Source organism: Macrobrachium rosenbergii, chromosome 54, assembly GCF_040412425.1.
Source record: "Macrobrachium rosenbergii isolate ZJJX-2024 chromosome 54, ASM4041242v1, whole genome shotgun sequence".
Lineage (NCBI taxonomy): Eukaryota > Metazoa > Arthropoda > Malacostraca > Decapoda > Palaemonidae > Macrobrachium > Macrobrachium rosenbergii.
In genome coordinates this window covers 31,570,698-31,588,197 of record NC_089794.1, presented here as the reverse complement: position 1 = coordinate 31,588,197, position 17,500 = coordinate 31,570,698, and the positions used below count along the sequence as shown (strand labels likewise).

Sequence of the window (17,500 nt, the reverse complement as noted above, 5' to 3'; positions counted from 1 at the left end):
TCCGTGGAACCACTCCAGTGGTAATACTAACCCAAGATTATATCAAGAGAACGATAGGATATTTTCTCTGACAGACCACTCCCTAAATAGTTACCCTGCCAAAATTCCGCTCCGAAAGAGCTAAACCCTTAACTCTTGTATTGTTCTGTGTATAACGCCTACAGCGAAATGAATACATCATTACTGCACTCTTGAAGGAAATTCCAGCAAATCTCTGCATCTCCAGAACTAATCCTATCCCCAACTCTCATAACTACTCCGACAAGACACTCTCGTTAAAAATTACTGAGACAAAACCGTACTCCTTCAAAACTACTCCTAAAGACTTACGCCATTAAAACTACTCCGAAAAACAACCGTGTTTCCTTTAAACTACTCCGACAGAACCCTACACACATCGAATCTGCTCCACAGGTTGAAATAACAACTCCTCCCTTGGAAAACCTGCCTCATCACCCCACATAATGCCGTCGAAATTCCAGCAAAATTTGGCCTTGTGTGTCTCTTCACACCCGTGAATAAAGTATAATGAGGCGGGCACCATTAAAGAAAAAAGGAGGATAAAACTCGCATAATCATTGTAGAACTCACATTTTAATGAAGAAAGAAGATAATCATCGTAAAACTCGCATCTGTCAAAATTATGTAGACGTCCTTACTTCGAGATTACCTAGTGACTAATGATGATTTCGTTAAAGCTGGGAGTTAACCTCAAAATGTTTGAGCTGATGCTGCAATTTGTCAAGACCCTTTCCCTCTCCCACCCACGCGCACACTAACCAGTTAACTATATAATATAATATATATATATATATATATATATATATATATATATATATATATATATATATATATATATATATATATATATATATATATATATATATATATATATATATATATATATATATATATATATAATATAAACTCTATGTAAAAATATATTTTAAAACATAAATAATAATTAAAGCATTGAATTATTTTAAAACATCAATAAATGAATTGAACGATTAACTGTGACAGAACTGTATGAGTTGGTATTCTGTCGTGCTTTGTTAATTGTGAAATGCTGTTGAATACTTGGATCCTTTATTAAAACAAACTAATAAGGAGCATTTATTATTATTATTATTATTATTATTATTATTATTATTGATTTGGCTCTCGAAAGCTTTCTATATATAACTTTGTAATATGTTTGGACGATATAACCAGTGTGAATTTTATTATAACTATTCTCATCAAATGATGAACAGCCCTACAACCTTAATAATATATTGCAGGAGTTTTTACTTTCTTGATTGCCATAAAAAAAGAGAATAATAAAGACTCTACTAAAGGAATCAACAAGCTGTTGTCAAATGCAAGTTCTAGTGTCACTCTGTTTGAAGTTCCACCGAACCAAAGAATTGTAAGAAGAGAAGCGTGAGTGATGTACCAAAGACACAGAAATACGGGAAAAGGAATCTTGTGTCGTCTTACCGTAAGGCAGTTGGGACTGTGGCGACAGCTGGCATCGTCCTGTCGAGATATGTCGTTCTCAAACTGTGGAAGTAAAAAAGAAAATTAAGTTTTCATTGATTTTGAGAAAAAAAAAATAAAAATGATGTATTAAATTCTGTGAGATAAAAGTGTGCGAACACTCTGACAAAGTTATAACTTTGTCATGTTACGTAAAACAGTAACGAATTGGTAAGTGTTATTAATTGAACACATTCGTTTAGAGCACACCAGGAAGACTAAGCATGTTTCTATAAAAATTCCCGTGTATGAAAACTCACGCCCACAAGCGCTTACATACACAAAGAAATGGTAGTCAGGGTATCGTATTAGATTTTAATTATAAATTAGATTTATAATTAAGTTAATGTGATAAATATTAAGGTACTTGTATGAAAATAATACAAATGTTATACGCATTTACAGCATATGTGCATGATGAATTACATAATTTGTAATTTTTTAAGAATAATTTTATAGCCAGAAAATTCTTTTATTGTGGCAATATGATTTTATCTTAAAATCTTGCATGTAGGTTAAAATATTTGAATTTACTGTGAACGCTCAAATATCATCGAAAGAAGACTTAATCAGCTTGTGTTTGCCTTTGAAAATAAGAATGCCAACGCAAAAGGGAGAACTTAAACCGATTTCTTCTTCTCCAAGACGAAATAGGCAAAGAGGACCATACGGGACTGTATGAAATAGGACCGGCCACTCGCTTAAGTACACGCGCAAACACAAACAAGTAAACACGACCGGAGAAAATACGCCATCTTTCATCCAAACTCGAGTTCGTTTTAAGACGTGTTTGTTTAACATTTTACCCGCTATTTTCCTTGTGCCTTATTCCCCCACCCTCCCCTTAATCCCCCAGACTGTCCTACTACAGCAAAACCGGCGATTATGGCCCTTAAGGTAGGTCCCCCTTCGCAGGATCTTGAAAGGAGAAACCCATCCTCTCTACCTTTCCTTCTTCCCTATTCCTCCACTGAGGGGTTGGGATCAGGGTCAGCAAGCCTCCTCTTTTGTTGACACTAAGAGAAGATGGTTTGTTTGGACGCCGGTTGCAAAAGACGTCGTGGCCGAAAAGGAACAGAAAATGGAAAAGATGGAAAACTTCCAAGGCGAATGGGGGAAATACGTTTTGTTTGAAATGATACACAAAGGAAGTTAAAAGTGCGAATTTTTCAGTACTTGTACACTTTTGTGATGTTACACGTGTTTTCTCATATACACACATGAGCGCCTCTGCACATGTATTCATTATTTAATATATATATATATATATATATATATATATATATATATATATATATATATATATATATATATATATATATATATATATAATATCTTTTTAGCATTTACCTTTACCCTCAGTAAGGAGTGACGCGCTTGAGGAAGATGCAGCAACACAATGATCGCTCACATTCTTGATTTAATTACTGAATTGTGGTTAATTCCCGGTGCAGAAAACTTCCACTACACTGCCTACATTCGAAGTGCCACTGACGTGCCGTGTCCCCAGGCAGAGGATTGCATAGAGGAGGCTATAAGTGAAATCCTTTTGGGGAAGAAAAGTTCTGTATGTGGTAGATAAGCCATTTCTTGGGTTCTGTGGTGCAACCCTTTGGGATACAGATGTCACATATTGAATGTTATTATTATTATATTATACATGTATGTTATATTATTATTATTTTCCAGTAAATGAAACCTATTCATATGGAACAAGCCCACAGGGGCCATTGACTTGAAATTCAAGCTCCCAAAGAATATGATGTTCATTAGGAAGAAGGAAGAGGAGGAAAAGGGAACTACAGAAAAATAAGATGCAACTTATTAAAAAAGAAATAGATAAATAGATAAAAATGTATTAAAATGCAAGAAGAATAATATTAGAGTAGTAATGCATTGCATTTTAGCTTGAACTTTTGAAGTTCCAACTGCACGACATCCTTTGGGAAGCTGTTCCACAGTCCAGTGGTGTGAGGAATAAAGGCCCTCTGGAACTGATTAGTTCGTCAGCGAGGCTAAACATTTACTGCAAATTTGGTTCTGCTGTTCAGCGAAGTCTGGCAGCTCTTAGCAGATGGGGGATCAAGGATCAATTGTGAATGTGAAAGATCTCTGTTGAAATAAAACTTATGAAAAAGTGACAAACAAGAAACCAACCGTCGATGGTCCAAGCCATAACTATTATATTTGGCAACAGAAACCTACCACCACGAATCACTCTATCTAAAAAAGATAAATCTCTGGCCGAAGCAGACATCCACACCGGAGAAAAGTATTCCAGTAAAGGGAGTACAAATGACCTAAAAAAATTTTACTTATAAATTTATGAGGCCTTACGAACGTACCTAACTTTCGTGCAGCATTTGCTGAAACTTTCATTAGATATTTCTCAAAAGTTAGATGCGAGTCAAAAGTTACACATAGAATAGATAAAGCTTCAGACTCATTCAGCAAAGTTCCATCTCAAAGTCAGTTTTTCCCGAATAAGTTGAAAAGTTGCGGACCAAAAATCTTAAAATGACATAGTAAAGGTCTAAAACTCCTAGAGGTTGATAAGACTTATGCGCTCACTTGATATATATCTCGGATCAGCACTTAAGGAACAGATCAACAAGAAATTAAACACATGTTCTCACGGATGGAGTTTCCAAAAACTATTTGGAACTTCTGCCGATATGGAAAGTAGCTCCCAGGTAATCTGTATTTTTTTAATACAGAAAAATTTTCTAAACAAGCATTTTCCTTGAATTTTTATGGAGCAATTTTTTCCCGTCAGTCATATAGCCAGCCCCTGGCCTTCTTTATGCACTTAGCTCAAAAATAAGATTTATACAAGGCTTGATGATGGAAAGATCCGAAAATAATGCACCATAAGCCTTGATATTTTGCAAGATCGAGAATCTAGTAGTGTCATTTGCATGACTTGCGGCAACAGCTCTTTCCTATCGCAATCTTGGGTTTTGATTTGAAAGTTTCAGTGTTGAATAACAATGGGCCGTGTCCCTAGGCTCCCGGTGTGAACGACGTTGCTAAACGGCATATTTATTATTATTTTATTATTATTATTACTATTATTATTATACGTAACGTTGAGTCACTCATCCCTCTCCTTCTCTTCCAATTATTATTATTATTATTATTATTATTATTATTATTATTATTATTATTATTATTATTATTATTATTTACTAAGGATGTGTACGGCCAAGGTAGTGTAGGCTAATGCCCACCAGCTGGCTCTTGTTTGCTGGAGAAAGATGATTATTATGATTGTTGATGCATGTATGGTAGAGGCAGCCTGCTACCCACCCCTCTCCTCCCTAGGCTTTTGTTTGCTTTGCAAGGTTTAATAAACATCTAGGTATCCTTCAGGACTTTTTTGAAGGGTTATTGTGTGCGCACCCTCAACAGCCCCCACTCGTTTCTCACGCTGTGGACAAAAGATGGGCCTCAAGTAGTGAGCATGAATGTCCATCAGAATGAAACTTTGTACATAATATGATAGCGAGAAAATGTTTACATAGGGGTTGGTGCAGTTATTTCTTTGTTGTTTTTTTCCTTAGTTTTTAATTGTTAGCGAAGGTAGAATTATGCCACGATAGTATATTTAATGCAGGTTGCCTCTGGTATAGAAAGTGTGTGATTTAATGAAATGAAGAAGAGTTTTTAATATTCATTCTTAAGAACTTTAGTAACTCGGCATATTCATTTGAAATATTTTCAGTTAAATTTGCAGATTGCTTAATGTACTGTGGCTGTGAAGCTTTATATCAAAATACAGTGTGCGTAGCTTTTTTTTTTGTGATGATGAACACTTTCATTATTAACACCCAATGTCCTTCTTGTTCGTGGTAGTTAGGAGATTATAAAGTGATGGGTGACTATCAAGTCAAAATTGAACATACAGAACGCGATACTTCAGACCTGGAACACCTTTTCCAAGTCCTGTCGAATGAGTTGAATGAAAGAATATAATTTGAGCAGATAAGTCTTTCATGTGCTCTTCTATAATAATATACATCGGTTTCATCTTCTCGTCCCTCTATCACCGTGCTCTCTCAGTACCATACGAAACACACCGAACCCTTCTTAAGGTACACGGGCACAAACACAGGCAAACGAACGTACAGACATACGACAACTTAGGACAAAAGACCTTCTTGATACACAGGCACGTATTCACACGCATGGACAATAATACAGGCATGCATACGAAAGCAGATGCGACCGCATATACGCACACACAGGTACATGACAGCAAAAAAATAAAATTAAAAGTTTAAAGCCTTTGCCATCTACTGACTGCTAAAGTTAAAAAGACACCACTAACAAACACACGCACGCGGAAACAGATAGACATACGGATACACAAACACAACCAGAATAAGAAAGAAAGAAAGAAAGAAAGAAAGAAAGAAAAAGATTTTCCGTACTTGTTTTCTGGGCAAACTCCCTTTTCATTGTTGACACGGACAAAGTTTCCAGGTTTGAGTAACACGGCCGATAAGCCCGGCGACAATGGAGACCAAATAAACCCGAACACCATTAAGCCTAAGCCGGTGCTAGCTGATGTGGAACTGGCATTATCGAAATCCATTAAGCCTAAGCCTGGGCCAGTTGGTTTGGAACTCCCGCTGAATGCGCAGTCGTTAATGATTCTGAGGCTGACTGCGAAATCGTCTAATCATTAATGGTTTTGAGGTACCTTTACGTGTCTTGAGAATGGATTGTGAATCGTATTCAGTATTCTGTAGTCAAAGTTTGAAAGATTCTAAGATTCTTAAGTGACAAAGAATTGTGTGTAGATCATTTTGGTTAATTCTTTGGTTCAAGTTTCCGTTCATGACTGTAAGGTTCCTCTACATAACCCAGATTAGTATGTAAATGCAATCGAATGATTCTTGGGACAGAGCTTTGTTTTAACAAAGTTTCTAATCTTTCTCTACCGAACTTGGAATGTTTGGTGTATTGACCGATTTCTTCGGTGAAGATTACGGCTCAAATTTGAGTTGATTGTTCTTGTGATTCGCATATTTTTATATTTTTATGCGAAAATATATTAAAAGTTTGCACAGAGTTTAAATGATCTTACTCATCTCTCATTATCAGTTTAATAATTTCAGGTCGTACAAAAAATAATAATTTCAGGTCGTATAAAATATCAGTATTAATATTAAATCACTCTTATGCCGAATATTCGTGTGTTCGTCTTTGCTGTGTAGTTATACAGTATTTCGTAGAATTCCCTTGCATCTGTTGGTATATATGTATGTATGTATTGCAAAATTTACATTAGATTTACTTATCAACTGCATTACAGCTTAACTCTCGGAGGTTATCTTAGGACTCAGTAGTCTTCTTTTATTTCGAACTTTCATTTCGAAGAATCTGTTTTGGATTCTATATAATAAGATGGTGAAGATAGCTACGTTGAAAGGTAGATTTCATTTCACTCAGTTTAGCTCGAAACCTCAAGATTTTATATGGGCAAGTGTTCATTGGCGTTACAACTAATGGGACAATATTTTTAATTTAAACTGGTTTACACTTGCTGGATATGGTTAAACGTTTCATGACATGAAAATTTCGATTTTCTGACGTGCTGTTTGAATATTTCAATTATGTAATAGAAATTGAAACGCGAAAAAAAGGGATTCTTTTCAGAGTTTATTTGATTTCCAGTGAAATTAATATTTTGTTAATTATGTCGCATTGATGTCACAAATATTGCTGCTTTGGAAGCTATTGCGTAAATATCAGCGTCTTTATAAAATTGTGAAATTTTAACATTGTAGATTTGTATCTGGTCAGCGTTGAAATCTCCTTAGTATATGATACATTCCCGGCAAAATGAAACAGTATAGTTCTGTTACATAAAGCACAATATATCCGTGAGCAGTCTTGTCCTCAAACAAATAAACCATTAAAAGAAAACAAAACACAATCCTAATTGTATATGGCCTGCTACATAAACGTACATATAGACGCTTCACATCAGAAAAATACATCTTTGTAAGAAAAACATACATAATAGTTATTAATTGTGCCTCTTGTGTGATATAAATGTACAAACTCGCTTGACCAGACAAGTCCATTCCTTCAGTGATGAATGCTATAAGTTCGAAAACTCGCATTTACAATACTAGTCAAGCTCGCAATAGAAAGAAAAAGGAAAAAATATTTAACCCTGGCGTTTTTGCGTAAATATCAGCGTCTTTATGAATTTACGAAATGTTAACTCTGCAGATTAGTATCCGGTCGGAGTTGAAATCTCCTCAGTTTATGTTTATGGTACAACCCCAGTAGAACGAAACAGTACAGCTTTGTTGCATAAACCACAATATATCCGTGACCACTCTTTGCCTCAGACAGATGCAATCTTAAAAGAAAACAAAAACACAATCCTAGTTGTACCTGGCCTGTTACAAAAACGTACTTAAACACTCATCAGAAAATTTCAGTTTTATAAGAAAACAGACATAATATTAATTGTGCCTTGTGAGTGATATAAACATACAAACTCGCTCGACCTCAGACAGTTACATTCCTGCAGTGATGAATGCTAAGTTCGAAAATTCGCGTTTACAAAACTAGTCAAGCTCACAATAGAAAGAAAAAGAAAAAGACATTTAACCCTAGTGTTAGCGTTGTCCTTTAAGGGTCGTGTGCCAACTGAATTGTTGATCAAGACAGCGAGGTTCCCATAAAATGAAAAAAATGTCACTTGGAGGCACATGAAACGTCTCATTCTTAGTGATTTATGTCGACGTCGTCTCCGGCAGGGAAAAATACACCTCCTTCAGGAGTCAATAGACCACCGTCCTTATCGCAGCCGGCCATCTGCACCAAGGACAGTAAACCATGGGAAGAGTAAGTCATAAAAAGAGTAAAGACATGACGGTTTGGATGTCCTGGCAGAAAAGACATGGCGATTTGATTTCTCTGAAATATTTTCTTCCGAGTAGAGTGAGAATTTTTCTTTTGCGTTATTTTATGTCTGAAAATAATTTGCCCTGTCCTTTATGGATTAGTTTCAGATGTAGAAATTATTAATCTTTCGAGTTATTTTAAAACCAAGGATATAATCTTTTGACTTGGATATAAAAAAAGTTTTGATTTTTAAGAGCGTTTTTTTTTCTAATTATTTTTATATTCAGAAATGTGTCTTTCGATTAAATTTAGGTCCAAAAATATCATACCCATTTGAGCAATTATGAAAATCAAAACAACATCCATCTTTTGTGGCTGTAATCAGGTGTTAAAAATAAACCCTTAGGATAAAAAGAAAATATTCATAACGTCATTTTTACATCTAGGAGATATTGTCACAGGGATGTCTTGAGATTTTGTGGTTTTGAAGTTTTCAGGATTAATTACCTTAGAGATATTTGTGATCTGAAAATCTATGTTGTTTTGTCCTTTTTTTTTGGAGAAATATTTTTGACGCTCTTATAGAAGTTATGAATATTTCTACTGTAGACATCAAGTACCCATTCATAAATACATTACTATAAATTGCTTCATCGACCGCTTTTGATAAACAAGAGTTTTTAGATGAGTTTTAGCTGTAGCTCGTACTAACTTTCCCCCAAGAACTGTGGCTCTTTAGGCTTCTGTTACCAAGGGCGGTAGCCCCTCCTCTTCCGTGCTTTTAAACCTACCAGCTTTCCCTTACTGCCTAATTCCTAGAGAATAAAAGGAAGACATCGTGTTCTAGAAGATTGGCTCGTTACGTTTCGTAGTTATTATGGCTCCCGATTTTCTCTAAATAATGGCTCCTTCCGATCCTCTTTTAGACTCATCGCATATCCTGTCCGTTACCCTCCGTCTTTATTATCAAGCACTCTTCCTTCTCTCTCTCTCTCTCTCTCTCTCTCTCTCTCTCTCTCTCTCTCTCTCTCGTACCTACGCCCATCCCTTAACCAGAGGAATGCCCAGAGCAATTCGGAAATCGTGATCAGCGCTGCTCTTTAAACTCAATCCCAACGGCATCAATGGCCCTGGCGAATAGGGAAGGCATGGCCCATATACCGTTAAGATAGCGTTTTAAAAGGGGGAAGTCTATTGTTGAATGTGTTTATGTTAACTATATGCAATGAGAACACGCTCTCTCTCTCTCTCTCTCTCTCTCTCTCTCTCTCTCTCTCTCTCTCTCTCTCACACACACACACAGACGTTAGCTGTGTTGCTCCTAGTGACAGATTATGGTTACAAAACCAACACATTTATCTCTCTCTCTCTCTCTCTCTCTCTCTCTCTCTCTCAAAACACACACACACACACACACACACACAACACAAACACTAGTCAACCTTCTTTCTCCCCTTGACAGATTGATGTTAAAAAGATAACAAACATTCTCTCTCTCTCCCTTTTATACGCACAAATGTAATGCTCAGCCCTATTGCTTCCAGTGACAGATTGATCTTATCGTTCCGAGAGTTATCGTTCCTTATCTCAATATCGTTCGTGTTTTCCTCTTGTTTCTGTTTTCTCTCCACCTCTGCCTGTTCTGTAAACACAACCAGCTCCCTTCGACCATCCCATCCCCTCCCCCCGTAGTGCCAACCCCTCCCCCCAACACTAGTTATTTTTTTGTAACTATTTCAAGCTCTACCCATTATACCCCACTTTTAACCCTTCATCGCTGCTTTCCCCTTCTGATCCCCTTCTCACTGCCCCCACCACGTCCACCCACTTTCCACCCACCAGCTAGTGGCCCCCCCTTACCAGTCCCCCTCCTTCCAACTATATCTTTTGTTATTGTGATTATTTGTTTTCTAACATGACGACGGACGCAGTAGATGGTTTCAGACTGGGCCCGATGTTACGTCGCCTCATTGTTCTGGCCGGCGATCCGTCACGCGGCCGGACAGTTGTATCGGTTGGCGTCGTTCATTGATCTTCAAATTAATCGATCGCTGCTTGTTTTATCAATTACGATCATCGTTCATGGGGTGATCAGACTGGAGGAGGGAGAGAAGGGGAAGGGGAGGAGAAGGGAAAAGGCCATGGAAGGACGGGAGGGCTTGGGTCCGGTGAGGAATGGAATAAAACTATCAGTAAGGGAAGAGAACATTGGGTTGTATGGAAAAGGAGTTCGATAGGAGTAGCAGGAATCGAGGACTGGAGTTAGGAGTGATGGGAGTGATAAGCGTAAGATAAAAGGAACTAGATTATAAAAATAGAAGAGTAGTATTTTAGGAACAGCACCGGGTGAAGGAAGATCATGAATGCCGGATAGCAAAGGGGAAGAAGGAATATCTGGAATGTGAAGAGGATGATTAAGACAGCAGAGGAGCTTGAGGAGAAAATTTAAAATATTTTAATCCTAACTTTCTAAAACTTATTGTAATTCGTTACACTGGGGAAGCTGTTCATGTTCGTATTTACAAAACTGATTTTATCGCGTCTACTTTGAGCGTTCATCACACCAGAGCAAAGTCTGTAGTGGTACTAAATATTACATGTTGCGTTAAGGGTTTTAATTTTTAGTGTATTGATGATAAGTTTGAGGGCAAGATTAAGTCAGGCTTGAATGTTACCATGAAATTCTTGAGATGGGAAGATTTCTCTGTAAAGAGATCAACGTCAGATATATAAATTGACAAATCGCCAAATATTTTGGGCTTAAATGCGGTTTGTCATCAAGATGTGCTCATCTTCATGATCCAAAGCCGCCATTAATTTGCTAAGCAAGTGTTCAGAGAACTGAATGTGTCTTGTAGGAATATGGAATTATTATTATTATTATTATTATTATTATTATTATTATTATTATTATTATTATTATTATTATTATTATTATTACTGCTGCTGCTAACCAGTCTGCAGCTTTATTTGAAACAAACAGAATGGCAAATGCCCAAGGGCCCCAATAAATGTCAATTAAGATAAATAACAAATTAAGGATACTAAGACCAGTAAACTATGAGGTTGGAGTATCTTTCAGATAGAAGAAATTAGGGCTCAAGAAGAGAATATAACCTGATAGAACTTTCACCCATTTAAAGCGGGCAGTAATTAATCAGAATATAAAAATCTTGTTAATTATCCAGAAATATTAACAATATTAGTAATTCGTTACCATGAAGACCTTCCGTTTTATGAAACGGAAGATGTTACTTTTCGTAACATGTTTACGCAGTTCATTAATATGTAAATAAGCTTTGTATTCGCCAAGCAGCATGATATGCCATGGTTTTTCATTGTTAGTAATTTCTGAAAAAAACTTCAAATAGTATTCACATCATCTTTGTTTCTGTTTTTGAAAAATTTTAAAAATTTCTTGTTACTCAGAATTTTTAAAAAAGTTTTTAAAAGTTCTGTAGTACTTTTTCTGTTTTGTTACTCATCTTTGTTTCTGTTTTTGTTTAAATTTCTTGAAAAATTTTAAAAAGTTCTGTAATACTTTTTCTGTTTTGTTACTCAGAATTTCTTAAAATGTAGGTAAAGTTCATTAAATGTAAATGTTTTGTATTACAGCATGATATGCCATGGTTTTTCATTGTTAGTTCTGAAAAACTTCAAATAGTATTCACATCATTTGTTTAAATTTTTGAAAAATTTTAATGTTTTTGTTTCTTGGAAGACTCGTACACAGCATTCCGTCATCCACTGAGTATTCAGATCTTTCGGGGTATCACAACACGGAAAGGAGCAAACGGAATCTACCACCTTTGGAATTCGCATGACTAAGGATTAGATCCCGTTCAACCGAGGGGAGTCGCTATTCACGTGTCACTTTCGGGTGCGACGGTAACCAGGGTATTAGCGTTCAAGGGATGATGGTTTCGTCATTTATATTCTGACAGTAATTCGACCGGGCACAAAGCAGCTCAGACGTTGTTTACGACTGAAAGTCACTACCAGGTAGAGCCAGGTAAAGACGCCTTTTGGGGCTGCTCCGGAGTATGAAGGAGGCTCCTTTCTCAAAGACTCCGAATTAACGACTTCTGGGGCGATGAAAGAACTTTACGGGGCTTCTCTTTCCGTACCTTAATGAGGACAAGGGCCAGGAGAAAGATTCTTCTACAAAACATCCACTGTGCACAAACACACCGGATTGGTAACAAGATGCCGATGGGGTTGGAGGTTGGGGGATTTTTATGAAGCCTGCCTTTCTTCAAACTTTTTTCAGTTTTTTACATAGAATCTCTTCATACCGCCAGCAGTAGCCCCTTTCCAAAAACATCAAAACAACAAATGAATCCTCTTTATCAGATAGGACAGGAGCAGAAGAACCTCATAAAGCATAAAAGCAGAAGCCCCTCCTTTTCCAAAACGGGCGCATACAACGTCCTGGACCACATGGCACCATCGTCCTAATTGGAAGCAAAAGGCCTCCTTCTCAAAAACATATATATAAAAAAGCAGGAAAAAACAAGAGGCAACGCAACGTCGATAACCGCCGCCGGTTTGACGCTGACGTCCCGAAGGGGGATAAGCTTTCGACCACAAATCTCGAAATAACACGAGACTCGACATGCTAATAAAAGTTTTACGTCACCGACCGTAGAATCCATTGTTTCGTTGATAGCCAGGCATCTGTTTTATAAGAGGTAAATGGCCCTTTTGAGAAGGGATGGGGAAGGAAGGGCCGCTAGTGTTCTCTCGCCTTGAAGGAAGTCATGACGAGCCTGGTCTGTCTTGTCTCTTCTCTTTTTGTAGAAGCACTTCCATTGAAGGTCCCTCTGTGGTTACCACAAAGGCAATCGTGGTTGTTTTTGAAAACACGTATAGTGCCAACGGCCGCCAGAATTGTTTCCGAAGTCTCATAAACGATCCCCTTATTTCTACCTTGTTTCTAGTTGGCTGTTTCTCTCGTAAGCAAATAAAGTTTCCATAAAATATTCATGATGTCTTATGTTCCTACAGACGTCGTAACTCGCTATATCCTGCGCCCCGTTTTTTATGATGACTGAACAAGGTTTACCTGAGTTCTTATTAATTTTAACTGCAATTGACACACCCTGTTGATACACTGGAAAGAGGTTAGAATAGCTTGACATTATAAGTAATGACAAATAGATCACATCAAAGTATAAGTAACATATAGTGGCTGTATCATCTGATTTTCAGTATCACTCATTCAACATTGATTTTGTTTCACGTATTCAACATCTGCAATACGAATTCATACTTTTAGAGCAATTCAAACAAACCACTACCTTGCTGCAAAGTCTTTGCAATGTTTTATACTTCATACTGGCATGATTTTTTCTTTACTATATTCAAAATAAGACACGCAAAAAATGGAAGGCCAACGGCAGCTCCCAGAAGCTTCTGTCAGTTGTGACGTGTGGGACACCCGAATTAAAAGAGGGCCACACCAGAAACAATAATTAGTCCGATTTTCTACGCCCTTCGAGAGTCGTCGTCCGTGGGTTAGCCCTACGAGGGACACAGTGATGGCGCTGGCTTTTGTCTTGTTCAGTAAAAAAAAAAAAAAAAAAATAGAAAGTGGGATTTGCGAAGAACACTAAAAAACAACACCAAAGGTATGTGCGGTCACCTCTGCTGCTGTCGTTTGGGAATAATTTATCATATATATATATATATATATATATATATATATATATATATATATATATATATATATATTTATATATTATATATATAGTATATATATTATTTATGCATGCATTATATATATAGTATATATATTATTTATTTATACATTATATATATTTATATATATATATATATATATATATATATATATATATATATATATATATATTATTTATGTATTATAAAATATATATTATATTTATGCCAATTATTTGTTTGATTATGTAAAATATCAAAGGCAAGGCAATATTGGTGTACTTCTTACGGCCAATTATTTGTTTGCTATATAGAGTTTTACTCTACCTCTGCTATCATCAGTTGTTTTAATCCGGACTTAGAATGCTTGTTCTTGAAAGTTAGAGCTTAGGTATTCAAAAAGCCTCTCCGTTTAATTTTAAAATTTTTTATTTAACGTAAGTATCTGATGGCTTTGCTGAAATCAGATATATTTTTTCCTTCCAGTTGGTTTTATCAAGTTCAAAATGTAAGCCAAAGCGAGTTCTGCTTAGAGCCAAGGCTGAGAAGTTGAGATACGTGTTATAAAATTGTTCCTGAAAATTCAGCACAGTTCCAGTATTACTGTAGAGCTTTTTTTTTTTTACTTGCAACTATGGTTTCTCTAGAGTGGATATGAAAGAAAGCACCGAAATATAAAGTAAGGCTTAAGCAAACAACAGACGAAATTAAAAGACGTCTGGGACATTTTTTTCCTCAGCGCAAAGTTGTGATATCTGAAGGCAATGACCATTTACATCATGGTAAGGGTCTAGGGAGAGAACCATTTATGTATGGGTAATAACGTGTTTGTGTGGGATTGTGGAGTTGGGACGGGGGTGTTGGACGAGGGGGAAATGTAAGAGCAAAGAAGAAAGGTTTTGGCAATTGACTAAATAATAGCGTGGAGGCCGTGTTTCGTTCTCACGGAGTAGAGGCATGCCATCAGTATTTGTCTTATTATTGATAATGAGGGACGGTAAGCGGTGAATGACTCTTCTCTTGTGCTGTTCCAAAATTGGAGGTGAACGCATGACGGCGTCTGAATAATAAGATATTCCATCAGGGCTCATAGGAGAGTGCAACTGATCTGATCATTACAAGTTGACGTTTAGCAGGTTCCCAAGGCTCATTTTATTTTTACACAATGGTAATCGACAAATTCCAAATAATCAAATCGTATTTCACGTGGTCCCTCGGCAGATTCTGATGGACCTAAGAACTAAATGGACGTTTAGCAGGTTCCTCCAAGGCTCAGATTATAATAATAAATGCGAATTACGCATGTTCTAGAGAATCAGGATATATTCCCACCAGTTGTTCAATAGCAAATTATGTTTTTCGAACACGAATTCTTTGCATTTTCCAGAGGCTCAATTTGTGCTGTGTGCTTGACAGATGCCAAAGAATCAGATTGAGTCCTTTCAATTGTTCTTCGCAAATTTCGAAAGATATTCAATTTTAACTAAGGGTCAGTTTGCCTATTCAAAATTCAATTACGTTCCGAACTGACGCTTAGTACACATGAAGGAATCATAGTCGTTTGATACTTTAGATAAAACGTGGCTCTATTCTAAATAGCGCCTTAAAATTCCAGCCACATTACTTTTAACGTCCGATACTACAGTGTAAAGGAATCGATGCAGTTTCATTATTAGTCCAAGTTGTTGGCAAAAGTTTCAGGGATTCATTCTGCAGAATCTAATATTATCCCTAGCTTCAGCATGACGTATTTCTTAAGTCATTCGTACAACAAAATTATACCATTATTAGAAGTTGGCATCTTTTCCTTCCATATCTGAAACATGATCTTTATCGCACTCTTAACTTGCCAGAAGTCCAGGTCAATTGTGTAAGTCCATCTCAGTCGTGTAAGTCCATGTCAGTTGTGTAAGTCCAGGTCAGTTGTGTGTTTCTAATGAGTTGTTGTCTTGCAAATACGACACAAATGTGGGGTTTTTTATTGGTTGCTTTCTTGCAGTTATGACACACAACAGTATTTCTTATATGTCGCTTTGTTGCCGGTATGACACGAACTTGCCATTTCTAAATTTTGTGTTTTCGGTTACGTACGAGTTAAATTTAGCTTTATCTCTCTCTCTCTCTTTCAGTTATGACAAAAACTTGTCATTGGTTGTGTGTGTAGGCAGGACGCAGACTTATCATTCCTTATTTATCGTTATCTTCCATGTATGGAAAACTTGGCATTTCCTGTTTGTCGTTTTCTTGCAGGCATGACACAAGTTTGGCACAAACCCGGTCCAGGTCTCCGTCGTGCTCACATTAAAGGGAAACTGTTAAATTCATCCTGGGATGTAAACAGTATTATTATATTGTAATATCCATGAAATAAATAACACTTCGTTAGCAGGAGTGGATGAAGGTAAAAATGGGTAGTAATTCATACTCCATTATTGGCTCTTGTCTATTCTTAAGTGGGTATTTCTTACGTCGAAAATTAGCGCTTGTATTTTCACTGGACAAAGAGAAAGGTCTGATAAAGTCGGTAATTATGTATTAACTTGGGCCACTCTTGTTCGGGTAATGTTCGTAATTTGAAGGCTAATTTACACATTAAATAATATGCCTTTGCTGCGGGTATTGATATCCTTTGTAACATTAATATTGTTGCAGTATTTCCAGGCATAAAATACAAGGTAGATACATCCCTCGCCAAAGTTTCCTCATAATTACCTTGTTCAATGTAAAAAATTCTGCACTGCAACAAGGTGTTCCTGGTACTTCAGTCTGTGGATCATTATTATTTTTGATAATTATTCAAAACTCATTAATTCTTGTGAAGCATACCAAAGTGAAGTCATTTATCTAACCATCTTGTACTTGAAAATAACAACCACATTGAAAATAAAAAAAAATACTATATATGAAAATAAAGAAATTAATTTACCTAGTGTCAGTAACTGAAAAAAAGTAATAATCAACAAACAAGATTGTCAAAAAATTATTATTTTTGATAATTATTCAAAACTCATTAATTCTTTGCGCACCAAAGGCAATTCATTTATCTGACCATCTTGCACTTGAAGATAACACCCACATTGAAAGTAAAAAAATACTTTATATGAAAATAACGAAATCAATTTACCCAATGTCAGTAACTGAAAAAAAATTAATAATCTAAATCTACCATGGCGCTGTAATTTTAGAATACTCTGGTTAAACGTAGTATCAACAAACAAAATTATCTGTCAAAAAACAATCCACATATGAGAATTGAATACATGCAATCAGTTACAAATAAGCAAATGAAAAGCAGTTGCTAAAAAAATAACCTAAAAATAACAATCATAAACAGCTAGTTCCAATAAAACAAACGAAAAATAGTTAAAGAAATTATCTGAAAGAAACACTGAAAGAAACATTAAGGTTAAAGGTCGATCGTCAATTGCAA

At 36.3% G+C, this 17,500-nt stretch overlaps 2 protein-coding genes across 2 annotated transcripts in view; one reads left to right on the top strand and one right to left on the bottom strand.

The window, feature by feature from the left end:
* The window catches only part of LOC136834938 (uncharacterized), a 564,478-nt gene that overhangs the window by 50,112 nt on the left and 496,866 nt on the right, over positions 1-17,500 (top strand). The gene's annotated exons all lie outside the window — the stretch shown is intronic.
* fend (forked end) overlaps positions 1-17,500 on the bottom strand; it is a 50,912-nt gene that overhangs the window by 23,031 nt on the left and 10,381 nt on the right. The window contains exon 2 of the mRNA XM_067097782.1: positions 1,483-1,545. Within this exon, the coding sequence (XP_066953883.1) occupies positions 1,483-1,545 (63 nt within the window). The remainder of the gene's footprint in view (positions 1-1,482; positions 1,546-17,500) is intronic.